At 53.0% G+C, this 17,536-nt stretch overlaps 1 protein-coding gene across 3 annotated transcripts; it reads left to right on the forward strand.

Moving 5' to 3' along the window:
* Positions 1-4,882: 4,882 nt before the first annotated feature.
* Positions 4,883-17,041, forward strand: SUV39H1 (SUV39H1 histone lysine methyltransferase). Of its 3 annotated transcripts, none has more exons than XM_027091237.1 (6): positions 4,883-5,076; positions 7,209-7,354; positions 8,643-9,305; positions 14,394-14,540; positions 14,623-14,752; positions 15,494-17,041. In XM_027091237.1, exons 1-6 carry the CDS (start codon positions 5,058-5,060, stop codon positions 15,625-15,627), a joined length of 1,239 nt encoding a protein of 412 aa, XP_026947038.1. In that variant the 5' UTR covers positions 4,883-5,057; the 3' UTR covers positions 15,628-17,041. The 3 variants fall into 3 exon arrangements, 2 of the variants coding, with proteins under 2 accessions (XP_026947038.1, XP_026947037.1); XR_003429630.1 differs by lacking the exon at positions 4,883-5,076 and adding an exon at positions 15,072-15,187 and having other exon boundaries at positions 7,084-7,354; positions 15,494-15,610; XM_027091236.1 differs by lacking the exon at positions 4,883-5,076 and having other exon boundaries at positions 7,087-7,354.
* Positions 17,042-17,536: the final 495 nt, after the last annotated feature.

Raw genomic sequence — 17,536 nt, forward strand, 5'->3', positions numbered from 1 at the left:
TCTTACTTCCTTTATATTCCAAATGTGGGAATTTGGGGTCCTTTTTCCCCAAAGTCCCTTTTATTCCCATTTCATTTATTTAACCTTATAGGTATACATTCATTTATTCCCTCAGTCATTTAGCCTGTACTTCTTTGTTTCCTTCTGCCCTTTTTTCTTTCCACAGATATTTATTACCAGGAACTACTTTAGGGGCTAGGGATAAGGCAGTGGGGAAAAAACAACAAAAATTCTTGGTCTTGTGAGGTCAACATTCTAGGGCAGAAGACACACAAGAAACAAGGAATTAAATCGAAACAAAAGATAGTTATAGGACTTCCCTGGTGGCGCAGTGGTTAAGAATCCGCCGGCCAATGCAGGGGACACGGGTTCGAGCCCTGGTCCGGGAAGATCCTACATGCCGCGGAGCAACTAAACCCGTGCTCCACAACTATTGGGCCTGCACTCTAGAGCCCACGAGCCACAACTACTGAGCCCGCGTGCCACAACTACTGAAGCCCGCGCACCTAGAGCTCGTGCTCGTCAACAAGAGAAGCCACCGCAATGAGAAGTCTGCGCATGGCAACGAAGAGTAGCCCCCACTCGCCCCAACAAGAGAAAGCCTGCGTGCAGCAACAAAGACCCAACACAGCCAAAAAATAAAATTAATTAATTTTTTAAAAAGATAGTCATAGATCATGATAAGTGCTATGATGTGCTGAGGGGAAGTGACATTAAGATGGAATGTTCAAGGAAAGCCACTTGGAGGAGGTGACCGTTATTCTGGATCTAAAGAGAGTGGAATCAACCATGTGAATATTTGAGGAGAAGGGCATTCCAGGCAGAGGAAACAGCCAGTGCAAAGACCCTGAGGTGGGAAAAAGCTTGGTGTGAGGCTGAGTGTGGTGAATGTGTGAGAGAGTTATTTGTTCAATCACTTACTTATTTTTTTTAAAAGTTCAATCAACATAATATTAGATCAAGAGAGTACTCGATGGTCAGACTTCCCCATTCTCCATGCACACAACTCACACACTACGATCCTGATGGGCAGGATCTCCCTCTCAATTTTAAAATTTGGTTCTGCCCAGTTCCCAGTGCAAACCAAGTCCTGGCCAATGGCAATGGAAGAAGCAAAAACTTAATAATCAGATAGATCTGCTCTAGAACCCGGGCAAGATGCCTCACCTCTGAGCCTCAGTTTCCTCATCTATACAATGGAGGCAACAATATGTAACCTTTTCCAACTGGGATCCCACTGGGTCACCCTCGTTCTCTAGAACTTTCTCTCCAGGAAAAAAAAAAAGCACAACTCAAAACTGTCCGTGGTGTTTAAAGCTGTTTCCAAAGGAGTAATTAGAAACTCTTGTACATCAAAGCCTAGAATAGAGGTGGCTACTCCTTCCCATTTCTGAAACCTGGTGGATTCAAGATCTCAGATTTCCTACCTTTAGAGGAAGAAGAAAGCGGGGAGGAAGATAAAGGTGAGGAGGAATTCAAAGAGGGCAGACTTCTTCCATCTGCAAGACTAGTGGAAGAATTTCTGAACCATCCAAGGGCAGCTTGAGGGTTTAGGGGAGGGCAGAGGTGTGGGGAGTGGAGCTGGCTTTGCCCCTTAAGAATTCTCCCACAGCCGTGGAAGCTGGAGAAGGGGGGAGCCTCAGGTTCCCTTTAATTCTTTCATTACTCTTCATCCCCTACTCCACTACCCACCCAACCCTGGTCGGTTCCCGTGGCGAGCACTGAGTCTAGGAAGGGCCTATCATATCACTTCTCCCCCACCTCCCCTCGCCAAACCCAGAGTTCTGTAACCCCTTGGGCAGGCTTTGTCCTGGAAAAGACCTTACATCACACAACCTCTGAAGCCCCAGGAGCACAGGCTAGAGCAAGCACAGACCTGTGGTAAAAGAGTTGACTGTGGGTGAGTTGCTTGACCTCCCTGGGACTCAGTTTCCTCAGTCTTTAAAATGAAGATAAAAATTAAAGTAGATGGTGTCTGCAAAGTTCCTGCCTCCTTGTAGGCATCTATAAGCATCAGATGCTGCTACTGCTGTTGTTACTATTGTTATTACTGGGTGTCCCTGATCTTGAGTCACCATTGATTACAAAATGCATCGTTATTCTATGTATCGCTAAGAAAGACAAAAAAGTACTGCCAATTAAATTATGACCCATCAGCGCTTGTAAGACACAGCCTGATTCCAGAGATGTTAAAAAATTAAATGCTTCTGGAGCCCTGGCTGGTGATGTTGTTCCTTAACCTGCATTCTGGCTCCACATGTATGTTCACTTGTGAAACTCATGACATGGGTCACCCATGGTCTATGAGCTTTCTGTATGTGTGGTACAGTCCATGTGAGGTTTACATTAAAAGCAGGTCAAACTTGTGCAGCTTGGAATGGATAAAACCTTGTGTTGGCCTCACACTGGGAGATGCAGTATACACAGCTAGGCACTAAATTAATTCTGAATGAACAGACAAGTGGCTGGGAGTAGGACACAGTAATAACAGGGTAGCCTCTTACTTTGAGGTCTCTTGAAAAGGTGCTAGTCCAGAAAGATTCATTTTCTTTTGTTTTATAAATTTGTTTATTGTATTTATTTTATTTTTGACTGGGTTGGGTCTTCGTTGCTGTGCGCGGGCTTTCTCTAGTTGCGGCGAGCAGGGGCTACTCTCTTCATTGCGGTGCACAGGCTTCTCATTGCAGTGGCTTCTCTTGTTGCGGAGCACAGGCTCTAGGCACGTGGGCTTCAGTAGTTGTGGCACGTGGGCTCAGTAGTTGTGGCTCGCGGGCTCCAGAGTGCAGGCTCAGTAGTTGTGGGGCACAGGTTTAGTTGCTCCACGGCATGTGGGATCTTCCCGGACCAGGGCTCGAACCTGTGTCCTCTGCACTGGCAGGCGGATTCTTAACCACTGCGCCACCAGGGAAGCCCCAGAAAGATTCATTTTCTAGATGAGTAGGAGATGCCCACCCAAGGTCATTCATCCGAGGTTTTACAGATGCAGAAACTGCCTAAGGTCACACACTTTAGTAAATGGTGGAGCTGGGATTGAACCCAGGTACTTGGGCTCTAGAATCCAAGCCTTTACCCACTACACTGTACTGTTTGGGGAAGACCAAGGGATGCTTCCCAATACCCATAAACCTCTACATTTTCCCCTAGATTCAGGCAGAAAGAGGTCATGCCTTAAACCACTTTCGTGGGTTGGACAAGCCTCCTGGACTCCTGGGATTGGGAGGGTCCTGCCTGCCGGGGGAGACTGGGGGCATGTGAGGACCAGCATCGGACTCTGTTCTAGAAGGAATAAGGGAGGGAAGGGGAATCTATGGTGGGACTTCACTGTTAACTGTTCCACTCACGGCAAGCAGGGACTAATGGAACCTCAGTCTGACCAGCCATTTATCCAACCGGTGCACAGGTGGACTGGCAGGCACAGAATAACCGTTTGGTTAACTGTATAACCGTTTGGTTGACTACATAACTCATGGACTGACAGGGAGAGGGGCAATTTGAGGAAATGACAGTGCAGTTTCCTGACACTGTGAGCTACTGAAAATCGAACTGAATTACAGCCCGCCTGGGACAGGCTGGGGCTGGTGACCTGATGGTGCAAAAGATGGGCAGCCTCCTGAGGGACTTACAGGCTGGCTGACTGATGATCCACGCTGCTGCTGCCTGCCTCGGTGGCAGGATGTTGCAAATGGCTGACTTGTTAGGAATCACACCCAGCCCGAGGGGCTGTCTGGATGTTACACTGTCTGGCGATGTGTAAAGGAGATCTACCCTGAGGGAATTTCAGGCTGACTGATGGACAGATCTGTGGCCGCCTGATAGGCAACTGTATCTGGTGACTGACTGTCTATCCTGACCAAATCACAGCATGCTTGACAGACTGTGTGGCCAGTCGGATGCTGAGAATGGCTACCTGGCTGACTGATATGAGGGGCAGACTGAACGAGTCACAGACCAGCTGACCCACTGAAAGATGAGTATAGCTGCCTGACCCCATGGCTGTCCATGGATAGAATCACAGCCGCCCCAAGAGGGCCCCGGGGTCAGAGGCTGCTGACTGACCGACCAATGGGGGGCATGCCTTGCCTGAGAAATGACAGATTGTTGACGACTGACAGGTTGCCTGGAGGCTTTAGCTGCTGTGACTACGTGCTCTGAGGGAATAAAGTGCCTGATCATGGTGTGAATGAGGAGGAACCTGAGGGAATTACAGAGTGACCAACTGACAGTGGAGAGCGTGACTGCCAGGGCTACATTAGATGCTGACAATGAGAGCCTGTCCTGACATAATCACAGCAGCCCGAGGACCCGGCTGTGGCTTCCTGGGCGGTGGTGAGATGATTCTCCCCAGAGGATTCGGAGCTACTCCCAGAGCCAGGGTAGATAGAGAGCCCGGCTGCTGGACCGACTGTCGGTGCTATGAAGGGACAGTCTAAGGGAATGACAGGCTGGCTGACGAGCAGCGAGTAGTGTAGCTGTTGTCAGAGCCGTGTGTCTGCCTTGAGGGCCTCGCAGCTGGCCCGAGGGCACGAATGGATGCTGCTATTGACAGACTGACAGCGTGAATGGGGGGCAGAGGTCTGATGAGACAGTGGTCGTGGTGATTGTCTGATTTGAGTCGGGTGACTGACTGAGCAAGCTGTATGTGGAGGTAATCCACCTGGGGAGTCACGGCCTGCTTGGGGTTAAAATGTGGTGACGGACTGACGGCGGTAATTGGGGGTCTGACAGGACGGAGAATCCCCCAGTGCAGCTGGCTGACAACATGATTGGCTGACAGCGTGACAGACAGACCGGCTTACGGGCAGGGCCTCCGGCAACCTCAGCTGCCGCCGCCGCCGCCTCCGCCTCCCAGACGCACTCTGGGAAAGCGCCGGCGAGCACCCGCCTTCTGGACCGAGCCGGGAGGCGGGGAGGGATCCGGTCACGGCTCGCCGGTTGGTCCGCGCGGGCGCAGCTCGCGGCGCGGCGCGGCCAATAGGCTGCGCGTTCTCGGCCACGCCCGCGCGAGCTCTCCTCTCGCGAGGCCGGTTAGGCCCGAATGTAGTTAGCCGTGGGGAAAGATGGCGGAAAATTTAAAAGGTGAAGCAGTGGCGGCAGCGACGTGGGCCCGCTGGCCGGGCCGGGTGGGCTGGAGGGGTGGCGTCGCTGGCTCGGGGCCCCGGCGTCCGAGGCCACGGGGTCGGGAGCCGGAAGCTCGGCGCCGAAAGGCTGGAGCTCGGGGCGCGCGGGCCTGGCGCGCGGGGCTGGGCGGGGCTGAGGGGAGGGGGCGCGTGCCTCGGAACGCGGCGGGCAAGGGGCTAAGTGGGGACACGGGAGGGGCGCGCGCGCCGCAGGTCGCGACCGGACGGCGCGCGCACGCACGGGGGTTTGTCTGGGAGGCCGCGCCCGCGCGCGGGAAAATTGGTCGCCGGTGACCGTTACCCTCTTGGTGTCCACGCGAGACGCCGGAAGGGGAGGGGAGGGAAGGGGACGGACCTCCTTTTCAGAGTTAGGGGACGGGGGACTCTTCTGGGTGAGGGTATCTCCTCGCAGCGTGGTGGGGGAGGGGTTTGCGGCAGAGAGGGCTCGCCCAGGAAGAGGGGAAGGGGGCTTCCCTAATGGGAGAGCTGGACTCCCCCATGCGCGGGGAAGGAGGGGTGACTCAGTGTGTTGGGGAAGGTGGGCCCCTCTGGGTGAGGGAAGCTGCGGGGAGGATGGGTTCCACAGGTGTGAGGGGGAGCTCTGAGGGTAGGAGAGTCCATCTGTGGTCAGTGCGGAGACAGCAGCTGATGTGAGTTGGGACCACGTTAGCGGGGCTTCAAAAGCAAGTTAAGGATTTGAAAGGGAGAGGCATCACAGGGAAAGGAAGGCGTGGGTACAGGCCGAGTCTCCACTAGGCCTGCCTAAGTGGAGGGGGGGAAATGCACACGTAATAATTTTGCAAAGCTCTTGTACATTTGTAGGTTGACATCTAGAGTATTTCATCATGAGTTTAGATGTTTGGTTTTTGTAATGGAAGGTAGAAAATATTAAACATTTTTAAAAGATGAAATAGGATAAGGACTGACTGACTATATTTGGAATAAGGGTTTTGTGAAATGATTTGATAAAATGGCTTCTAAAGCACAGTAATCAAGAATATGCCTTGAACCGAAAGAAGCCTTTTTAAGTAAAAAAATCTGTGTGTCCTGAAAACTTTTGGTAGCCCCCCAAAACATTCCAGGTATATTTAAAGTAATTACTGTCACTAACCTATATTGTTCTGTCTGTTCTTGAATTCAGAGCACACCCCTTTGGGCCAGCTTTACCCTTCACAGAAATGTGGATGAGACAGAGAAAATCAAAATGCAGTGTGAAAAAATATACCTTGTGGGTTTAAGGCACCTGCACTAACCATTTGGGGAAGCTTCCTGTAATCTAATACCACTCCACAATCTCTTATTCATAATTCTGAAATCCAAAAAGCCCTGAAAACTTAAATTTGGTATCATTCAGTGGTAAAACTAGGCTAGATGGAGGGACTGTTCAGTGCCACTATCTTGCAGCTTTATTTCTTCTATGTTTGTGAAAATTCAGACTTTTGCTACAGAACTATTAATGTATTTGATTATGTCTTGATGCCCTGACCACACTAGGGGTGTGTTAGGGAATGTATGGGATATACCTAGAACTGCACTTGTAAAATCTAAAAAAGAAATTTGGATTCCAAAACATCTGGCCCCGGGAGCTTCAGATAAAGGATTATGGACCAGTCTTTCTAGTTACGCCTTTGTTTGGTGCCCTGGAGGTTTTAATCCCATCCCTACCCACACACCTTGGAGAAATGCACCCTACTGAGATGGAGGGGGTTGTTCTCTTTCTTTTGCAAAGTGGGGAGAAGGATGATTAGGTCTTGAACTCCAGGCAGGTTTGCAGGCAGTTTAAGGAATGGTATAGAGGGAGCTGGAAGCTCTGGGAATAGATTCCTTTAGGACAATCCATGCAGCAGATCCCACTTGGAAGTCTGCTGCTCCAGGGAAAGCCTTGGACAGTGAGCATTGAGATGGGAGTGGCACATTTTTGTTGTAGAAGGGTCTTAGCATTGGGAAGGCCTGTGGGAAGGCCTGTGGATTAAATTTCACTGACTCTGAGGTAGTCCTTTGGAAGTCCCAGGGAAGATTTGGGGTCCTCTTTGACCCCTGGCCTTGCCAGGATGCCCAGCAATAGTTCCTTCATGGCCCCCTTTGTTCTAGGCTGCAGTGTGTGTTGCAAGTCTTCTTGGAATCAGCTACAGGACCTGTGCCGCCTGGCCAAACTCTCCTGCCCTGCCCTTGGCATCTCCAAGAGGAATCTCTATGACTTTGAAGTCGAGTACCTGTGCGATTACAAAAAGATCCGCGTGAGTCTGGGGTGACCATGGCCGGGGCAGGGGTGACTCAAGGAAGCTGGCTTCCTGCCCCCTTACCCCCAATTACCCACATCTGTTTCCAAAAGTAATTTTCTCCTCTGATCTTAAAAAAATAGGATTAGTAGGCCCTCTTATCATCTCCATTTTACAGGTGGGAAAACTAAGTGGCTTTCCGAGAGGGGCAGGAGCCAGAATGAATCCCCAGATAAATCTCTCCTCCCACCTCCCTAGGAATACAAACCAATTGCAAAGATTGAGATGTTGACCCCAGTAGTGGAGATAACGACAGCTAATGGTTATGAGCACTTTGCCTGCCAGGCACTTCCTTTCAGAAACTCATTTAATCCTGCCAGCAACATTGTAAAATGGGAACTGTTATTGTTGCCAGAGGAGGTAATGGCAGGATGGTTGAGAGAGCAGCCTGGAGCCAGCATGCTTGGGTTCAGATCCTGGCTCTGTAACCCCGGGATACTTACCCAAATTCTCTGTACTTAATTTTCCTCATCTATAAAATGGGTATAATTAGTAGTATCTACCTCATATAGAGTTGTGAGGGTTAGATTAGTTAATACATGTAAGTTGCTTAGAACAGTACCTGCTACATAACGAATGCTAGAAAAATGTCAGCTTTTTTTTTCTTATTTACAGATGAAGAAACAGGCCCAGCAAGGTTAAATAACTGCCTAAGTTTACACTGCTAGGGAGCGGCAGTTTCAGGATTTGTCTAGTTGTAGAATCTGTGTAGTTAAACTCTATCCTATAGCTGCCGCTCAGCAAGAAAAGATCCCTCTGGCTGCTGTGTGGAGAACAGACTGTAGGGGCAAGGGTGGAAGCAGGGGGACAGGTGAGGAGGCTGCTGCACTCCAGGCGAGCAATGACGGTGGTGACGGTGACAGAGGTGTGAAGTGTAGGATTCTGGATGTAGCTTGAAGGCAGGGCTGACAGGATCTCCTGAGAGTGGATGTGGGGAGTGTGAGAAAAAGGAGTCAAGGATGACTTGGAGAGCTGGACTGAACAGCTAGCAGGAGGGAATATGTTTGGGAGATTAAATTAAAAGTTGGGATTTAGACAGATAGTAAGCGGGAGTGAGGGATTTGAACCCAGTGAGCCTCACTCTAGAGCCCATGCTTTTTAACCACTGCACAGAGTCATTCCAGGAAACGGGGGGAACAGTTTGGGTGTTGTCCACAGGCGTTGGGATGGAAGTCCCATGAGGGCTGGCCCAAGGGTCTCGTCTATCACTTACAGTGACCTCATCCCTCCCCACCCCACCCCCCAGGAACAGGAGTATTACCTGGTAAAATGGCGTGGGTACCCAGACTCAGAGAGCACCTGGGAGCCACGGCAGAATCTCAAGTGTGTGCGCATTCTCAAGCAGTTTCACAAGGACTTGGAAAGGGAGCTGCTCCGGCGGCACCACCGGTCAAAGCCACCCCGGCACCTGGACCCAAGCCTGGCCAACTACCTGGTGCAGAAGGCCAAGCAGAGGCGGGCGCTCCGGCGCTGGGAGCAGGAGCTCAACGCCAAGCGCAGCCACCTGGGACGCATCACCGTGGAGAACGAGGTGGACCTGGATGGCCCCCCACGGGCCTTCGTGTACATCAACGAGTACCGTGTCGGTGAGGGCATCACCCTCAACCAGGTGGCTGTGGGCTGCGAGTGCCAAGACTGTTTGTGGGCACCTGCTGGAGGCTGTTGCCCTGGGGCGTCACTGCACAAGTTTGCCTACAATGACCAGGGCCAGGTGCGCCTGCGAGCCGGGCTGCCCATCTACGAGTGCAACTCCCGCTGCCGCTGTGGCTATGACTGCCCCAACCGCGTGGTACAGAAGGGCATCCGCTATGACCTTTGCATCTTCCGCACGGATGATGGACGTGGCTGGGGTGTCCGCACGCTGGAGAAGATCCGCAAGAACAGCTTCGTCATGGAGTACGTGGGAGAGGTAGGGAGACGGGGCTGTGCGCAGCTCTCCCCACGTGTGTTCCCACCGTGCGCGCCCAGCTCTCCCCACTGTGTGCCTGCAGCTTCCCTGCTTTCCCTGTGGGAAAGGTGTTGAGGGGGTTAACCTGAGTGTGAGAGGGACATCCTGGCAGGGGCGAGTATTCCAAGCTGGTAAAGGCACGTTGAAATACCTCCAGACTGGGTTGACTTCATAAGGGTACCTAGCAAAGAGGAAAGCGGGAACTGAAATCCAGGCAGCGTTCCTTTTAACAGGCCGTGTGGTCTGCACAGGATTGCGTCACCTGAAAAGGCACTTCCTCTTCTCATTTCACGAGGGTCCAGCTTATCACCAAGCTGTGTCTACCCAGAAGGAGCACCTTTTACTTATCTGCACAAAAGGAACACAGTCTGGAGTAGGACATAGACATGCCTTGGGGAGGTTGGCTACCTCCTCTTTTAGCCGCGCAGGACACTGGGGAAAGGCGGGCTGTGTCCAGCAGGCTAGCCGCTGGACCAGACGAGCCCCACATCTTAATGGCTTTGCATGCTATAAGTCCGTTTGCTCTACCAGTGTGGGCATTTGGGTCGTATCCTTCCACACGACGGCGTGGCCACCTAGGTTCTTTCCCTCTTGTGCCTGTGCCATGCCTTAGAGTCGCCTCTGATCCTCAGCATTGCCTGGCAAGTAGGCTGGGGGTTGCAGAAGGGGAGATTTCTGAGAGGCCAGGCCTGGACGCGGTGCATATCATGTCTGCCCGCACCTACTGGCTGGAACCGAGTCACTGGCCTTACCTCAGTGCAAAGCAGCTGTGAAGTGTGATTCAGCCATATGCCCAAGTGGAAAACAAAAAGGGATTTGGGTGAATAACTAGCAAGTATCTGCAACAGCAAGTGTCATCTTCTAAGATGGGACGTGGTGGGCATTTGGAGTGGGGCAGTTCTTTGTTACGTAGGACCGTCTCATGCATTGGGGAACATTTAACATCCCTGGACCTTGACCATTTAAATCCATGAGTGTGCCTTGTCACGATGACAACCCCAAACACCTCCGTATTTCTGTGGGTCTCTTAGGGGTATGACATGGCTGGGAAGTGACAGAATTGGCCTAAGGGACGCACACCTGAGGATGTCTACACTGTAGTGATAACACTGATGAAGAGGAGAGGCTCCTGCTCTGAGGAACTGTAAAGTAGAGAGGGTCATAGCCCCCGGGGCTGGGAGCGGGGCAGAGACCGTCTAGAAGCAGAGCAGTCCACACTGCAGAGGACCCTGACAGTCTGGACAAGGAGATGTCCACACCCCAGATAATCCCAGTGGTTGGGTGGAGGAAATGTCCACATGTTGAAGGACCTGACAGTCTAGAGGAAGAAGGAGGTGACCACAGCCCAGAGGGTTCCTGACAGTCTAGAGAAGGGGGGGTCCTGACAATCTGTAGGAAGAGGTGTCCATGTCCCAGAACGACCTGAGGAAGAGAGCAGGCTCTCCAGAGGACCCTGGCGGTCTGACTTAGGAAGTGTCCACACCCACACTGCCCTGACACTCAGGAAAGTGAAGTGTCCTCACTCCAGAGGGATAATGACAGTCTGAAGGAGCTCAGGTCTACACCTAAGAGACTCTGACAGCCTGGAGGAAGTGTCCACACCCTCAGCGCCCTGACACTCTGGTGGAGATGTCCAGACCTTAGAGGGACAGTGACAGTGTGGAAGAGATGTCACACCCCAGAGCTATGTTAGCAGTGCAGGGGGTGAGGTGTCCACACCCACAGGAGTCAACAGTCCTAGAGGAAGTCCAGAGCAGTGGGTATCCCTAGCTTCACTGCACTGACAGTCTTTGGAGGAGCTGTCCACAGCACAGGAGAATCCTGACAGGCAAGGAGGAGGAAGAGTCTTCATCTCACTGGCACCCCAAGGTCCCCTGGGCCCAATACTTTTCCCACCATTCTTCCTTAGTGTCCTTACTCCTCCACGCTGTAAACATGGCGGTTTCTGGGGACCCTGCGGTGCTGTCCTACCGGGTGTTATCAAGGGCATATCCCCGACCCGTTCACCACACTGTCCTCCTCCAATCTGGACCTCCGTTCACTCTCCACCTCTGCACTGACAGTCCTTCCACGTGAGCTGCCCTTCCACGTTCTGTCAGAACATCTCCACCCTCACCCAGCAGAGAACATAGCCTGTTTTATCAATTCTGAAACATGCACTTTCTTCATATTTTAACAACTCTGAAATGAAAGTGAGTCTCGCTTTAGTTTAATTAAATGATGGCATATCATCATTTAATTAGCAGCAGTTTTTCCTTTCTCGGGAAAGGGCGCACAAAATCAGGGAGCCTGTTAGATTTTGACAAGCTACGGTACTCATAACCACTCCTAACACAAAAACAAACAGAAATCCCTCTCACATCTCTGATCTTGTTGGATTTTGACAACAGCCCCTATCAGGTTGGGATGATTGTCACTGTCATCTCCATTCGACAGATGAGAAAACTGAGGCCCAGAGAGGTATAGTAAAGTGCTCAGTCACCAAGCTAGTAAAGTGGGTAAAAAAGGCCCAAATGTCTAAAACTGGTGTGCTGCCAAACCTGGTGGAGTGTTGTTTTTTGGATTTGGGGGGGCGGGGTTGGCTGAGGAAACAGGGGCAGGGAGAGAACATTCAGGATCCCATATCTGGGACGGGGCAGAGCAGCAACTGGACTCTGAGTCTTCTGGTTCCCATTCCCATCAAAACCCTTTCCCGGCTGCCAGCTTCTAGCCCATCTGTCTTCCCCAGTCACTCCAGAGAATTGCTGGGGAGCAGGGAAATGGACTGATTTGTTCTCAGGTTTTCAGGGTGGACCACCCCTTACAGAGTGGGAATGAAAAGAAGACAGAGAGAAGGAACCGTTTGTGCCCTGCAGGGTTTGCAGTGTGACTCACTCCTGGGGAGACTGGGGGAGCAGGTAGGGGCAGAACAGGCAGGAAGATGGAGACTGAGGAGGAGGTGGGCATTCCCTCTGGTTGGGGAGGGGCCCAAAGGGAAAAGCTGGCCCAGACACCACCCAGTATGCTCATGAGCCCAGGAGAGGCTGTCCTTTGATCCCAGGCTTCTGAAGGCAGCGGTGGGTGGGGATTGGGAGCTTCAGGAAGGCTGCACAGAGAAGTGACATCTTTGGGAGCTGATGTCACAAGGAAGAGTATGTGGGAGGTGGAGGGAAACTGACCTTGATATACTCTTCCTCAAAATGCTTCTGTGGCTCCTGTTTTGTCCCTCAGGAGAGTCCCCACTTTTCAATCTGGTCAAAGTCCTTGTGTGATCTGCAGTTTGCTTTCATGGTGTATCTTTTTTCCACTGCCCCTTAAACTCTAAGCACTGTGGGTGTCTGAGTCCATCTATGTTACCAGATAGTGACCCACGAGGGCCAGACTGGACCTGGTCCCTGTGACTTCCCCACAAAATTGACCCCTGAGGGCCAGGACAAAGCCTGGTTCCTGTGTCTCCCCCACCCAACTGTAACCCCTGAGTACTGGGACCAGGCACAGGGTAGGCCTCATGAAAATCCACTGAATGAATGAGTGAACAAACAAAAATTGAGGGTATGGGGGAGCCAGGTTCCTCACGGAATGGAGCTGGAGTATGGGGCAGTGAGCAGTGCGGCCTGAGGGATAGGCCTTGGTCTTCTAAGGGGGTTGTTGATTGGCATTCAGCACGGAACAGAGGCTGGAGGTGATGGTGGAGGAGGCAGGGAGGAGGCTAGAGAAAACGGAGGCTGGTCAAGACCAGAAGTAGGAAGAGCAAGGTCACTGGCTGGCTTGAGGATGAGCAAGGAAGGAGGCCCGGGTGGGTCTTGGGCTTATGCCCAGTGTGGCAGGAGGGTGGTGGTGGGCAGTGGGTCTCTGATGAAGGGAGAAGGAAGGAATAAGGGGTGTGGCGAGAAGAGAGTGCCTGAGTTGCCTATAGAACCACTGCTGGACAGAGGTCAGGTCTCCAAGCTAGAAAGCAGGATACAAATAATGGGCATCTGCTGTGTGTCTGCTGTGTACTGTGCTGGCACTTGTGTCTGAGGGCCGGGCAGAAACCCGGGAGTGGAGAACGAGGCCGGCCCTGGTCTAGGGGCACCCAGGCTGAGGAGGGGGCAATCTTGGCTACCGCGGGACCTCACCCAGAGGCATGGGCCCAGAAGAGGGGACATGAGGGATGGAGAGGAGGGATGGAGTGTGGCAGGGGCTGGGGTGAGGAATCCGTCACCAGCATTTGGGAGGCAAGGACAGGCTGGGCTAGGATAATGGTCCAGTTACTAGGACAGATGGGGACCCATCTGGGGAGGAGGAAATGCCTACTGCTGTCTTAAATACCAGTTGTTGGCAGTGTGCGGTGTCAGGGCTGAGCGAGGTGCTCTACTCTGTGCTCTGGTCCCCTTTCTTTCCTCTTCCATCTCTGAGTTTTTGGCCTTGGTCTCTTTTTTGTGATCTCAGACTCCTTGGGGTCTTGGGCCTTTTTTCTGGACCTGGATCTTTTGCATTAAGATTCTGTCTGTTTCTAACTCTCTGGCTCTAGCTCTCTCTTCTGAGTCCCTTTCTCATTCACTCAGTCTCCCTTTTCCCAGGCCTCTCTCTTCAGCTTACTCTCCATGTTCCTTTTGCTGTCTGCACCGCCCTGCACTGGCTCGGTTCTCTAGTGCTGGATCCTGCAGCGCCTCAGGCTCTCTCGCCCTGGATCAGTCAGCCTCTCTCACCCCCACTCTCCCCACCCCTCTCTGTTGAGTACTGGGTCTTCTTCTTTCTCACCCTTGATCTGGGTCCCCTCACTATGTCCTACTATGGGTATCTCACTATGGGGACCTCTGTCTGTCACTCCTGGACCTTGTGGCCGCCCTCCGCCTACCGTTGAGACTCCCAGTGCCCTCCAGAGGGCTGAGAAGGGCTGACACACCCTGTGCGTCACTGCCTCGCATGTGTCCACACCGCCCAGCCCCGCTGAGCCAGCTGCAGGGTGCGGGTGCCTCCTTGCTCCCTTGTTCTCCTCCAGGGGGGCCATGCTAGGGGGTCGGGAGCTGTGCTGGCTTTCCTGAACCTTCTTGGCCAACCTCCCCTCCCCTGTGGCCTTCTCCTCAGATCATTACCTCAGAGGAGGCAGAGCGGCGGGGCCAGATCTACGACCGCCAGGGCGCCACCTACCTCTTCGACCTGGACTACGTGGAGGATGTGTACACCGTGGACGCCGCCTATTACGGCAACATCTCCCATTTTGTCAACCACAGTGTGGGTACCCCGAAGGCGGGCGGGGGGTCGGGAGGAGCAGGCTGGGCCCCTCCTCACCCTCCCACTGTTCTTTTTTGCCCAGTGTGACCCCAACCTCCAGGTGTACAACGTCTTCATAGACAACCTTGATGAGCGGCTGCCCCGCATTGCTTTCTTTGCCACAAGAACCATCCGGGCAGGCGAGGAGCTTACCTTCGATTACAACATGCAAGGTGGGGGTGGCAGGGGACCGCGGGCAGGGACACACGATGACGTGGGGCACAAGGACCCTTCCCCAAGGAACTTTAAGATGTTCTTACTCCCAGTCTCATATCTGGACTCCTGGACCCCTGCCTACCCTTTGGGGGTCCCTTAATTCCCAGCCACTGGACCCCAATTCTGATACACTCATGCCACCTTCTCCCAGGGCTCCCGGGGGAGGATGTTTGGCTCAACAGTTATGACACTCCTCCTGACTCCAATCTTGTCTGAATTTCCCCAGTCCCCCAACCCTCCCCACTCCTAACCCCCTTTGGCCTTCCTCATTCTAAGCCTCTGGACACCCTTGTGGCCTCCAACCAGTCCCCTTCTTGACCAACTAGCCACCTCTGAGACACTCGAGGGGGGATCTTTGGCAGGAGAGTTCAGATGCCCCTCTGGATGCCCAGGTGACCCTCCATTCCTGACCCCTGCCTGACACAACCCTCTTGGTTGCCCCTGACAGCTCCCTGACACCCCTCCTCCAAGAACCCCCAATCCCTGGCCATCTTCCTAATACCTGAACACCCATCTAGTGCTAAGCCCTGGCCCTTGCCTGAAACCACCAACCCCATGACCCCTTCCTGACCCAGACCTCAGACCTGCTCCCATCCCCTAAGATCCCTGGGTCCCGTGGTAAAAAGGGCAGTGGGACAACTTCATCTAGGCCTTCTATCTAACAAGTACCCCCCCCACCCCCGGCTATGACTCCACAGTGGACCCCGTGGACATGGAGAGCACCCGCATGGACTCCAACTTTGGCCTGGCCGGGCTCCCCGGCTCCCCCAAGAAGCGGGTCCGTATTGAATGCAAGTGTGGGACTGAATCCTGCCGCAAATACCTCTTCTAGCCCTTTGAAGTCTGAGGCCAGACTGACCATGGGGGCCTAAATATGCGTACCCCACCCACCCACTGCTGCCCTCCTGTTGAGGAACGACTGCCAGGGCCTCCTGCCTGCCTCTGCCTGCCCCCACCTGCCCCATGCTCGGCGCTGCGGGGCCATGGGGAGGACAGACTACAGGAGTTCCCTCTCCCTGTCCCAGCCCCATCCGTGGGTTGCACTTACCCCTGCCCACCTTCGGAAGTGATTTTTCAGCACCAGGACTTTCTGCAGTTGGGATTTCATCGCCTAGCAAGGAGGTCCAAGGGCTGAGCCCCAGCCCAGACCCAGAATAGAAAGACGTTTGTTTTTGCACCTGCTTCTGCCTGGAGCTTGAGGGGTCTGTTGCAGGCCCTCTCCCCACTACCCCAAGGGTGTGGGGAAGCGGCCCCAGGACAGGCTGATACCAGAGCCCAGGGTTCCCAGCCCACTGTCTCCCCTACCACAGAAACGTTGTGCTAGTGAAAGAAAGGGGGTCTCCAAGGCTGGGGTCTGAGGCTGGTTCCTGCTTATGCTTGCATGCTCCTAGTGTTGGCCTAAGAGCCGTAGGGTCTCTTTTTCAGGGCTGTGCGTCTGAGAAGTGGACACCCACATGCCACTGGAAGGACAGTGGATGCCCATGGCCTGTTGGCCAGTGAAAGGCAGTCCAGACTTTCCCAGCCCTTAAGGTGGGCTGGGACTGAGCTTTGCCTTTGGGAGTACATAGAAGGTGCCCAGGGCTCTCAGGAGCTCAAAGGGTGCTGGGAGCTCTAAACCTGGGGTGCGACGACTGCTGGGAGTACCCAGAGCTGGAACTGAGACCTGGCTAGGCTGTAGATAGCACTTAGGACAAAATGTGCATTGATGGGGCGTTGATGAGGTGCCAGGCACTGGGCAGAGCACCTGGTCCATGTGGATTGTCTCAGGGAAGCCTTGGAAACAATGGAGGTGGATCCCAGGAACGGGCCCATGTGGCAGAAGGCAAAGCGCAGGCCAAGAATGGGGGTGGGGCTGGCTTGCCCACGAGGGTGTGGTGAGGCGAGGGGAGCCTCTGCTGCCTCCCAGCCCTGGCCCTTTGTGCTCACCTTGGGTCCACTGGTCTCAAAAGTTACCTGCCCACAAATGTACAAAAGGTGAAGGCTCTGATGGCTGCCTCGCCCCTTGCTTCCCCTGTGAGGTCTTCTCTAGGAAGCCTTCCCTGACTACCTGTGCGTAGTGTCCCTACGTGACATTGTGTGCCCTGCCACCAGATCTGTGTGTCCGTTTATATGTCCGTCTGTGTGTCCGTGCTCCCACCCCAGACTGACCTTCAGGCATGGACTGAATCTGATTCTTCTCTTGTATATCCCTCAGCCCTACCCAGCCTGGGATGGGCATCAATAAAACAAATTATTGACTGAACAAACCAAGGTGTGGGGATTGAAGACCTTGTGTAGGTGGGGGTTGGGGAGGTGAGAGGCTGGGAGCCGGGGGCGCCCAGGAACGCAGTCCTCCAACCTCAGCCATTTGACTAACACTCCCCACAGTGCACCACTTGCACCGTCGTCTACATAACATCCTGACCTAAAATAAGCTTGCTTTATACTTAAATTTTATAATGCACTGAAAAAGCAAACTAAATCCATTGCTGTTTAAATGGACAAACCATTATCACTGGCCATAAAAACCAGAGAAATAAATACAGTGGAGATAGATACAGAAATAAGACACAATTCTAGCTGGATCCTCCCTGCTCTTCAAAGTTTTGAGCCCAAAGTCTGCCTACTGCATTCAAAGAGAAAAGTTTGTGTGTGCTGGGGGAAGGTTTTTCTGCAAATATTTATTGAGCACCTATACGTGCCAGGGTATAGAGCAGATAACAATGAGATGGTGTTTCAAGTATATGTACTTGTTTTTATCA

The sequence above is a fragment of the Aethalodelphis obliquidens genome, unplaced genomic scaffold (assembly GCF_003676395.1).
Source record: "Aethalodelphis obliquidens isolate GAN/ISIS:26980383/991018 unplaced genomic scaffold, ASM367639v1 scaffold71, whole genome shotgun sequence".
NCBI classification, from domain to species: Eukaryota; Metazoa; Chordata; class Mammalia; order Artiodactyla; family Delphinidae; genus Aethalodelphis; species Aethalodelphis obliquidens.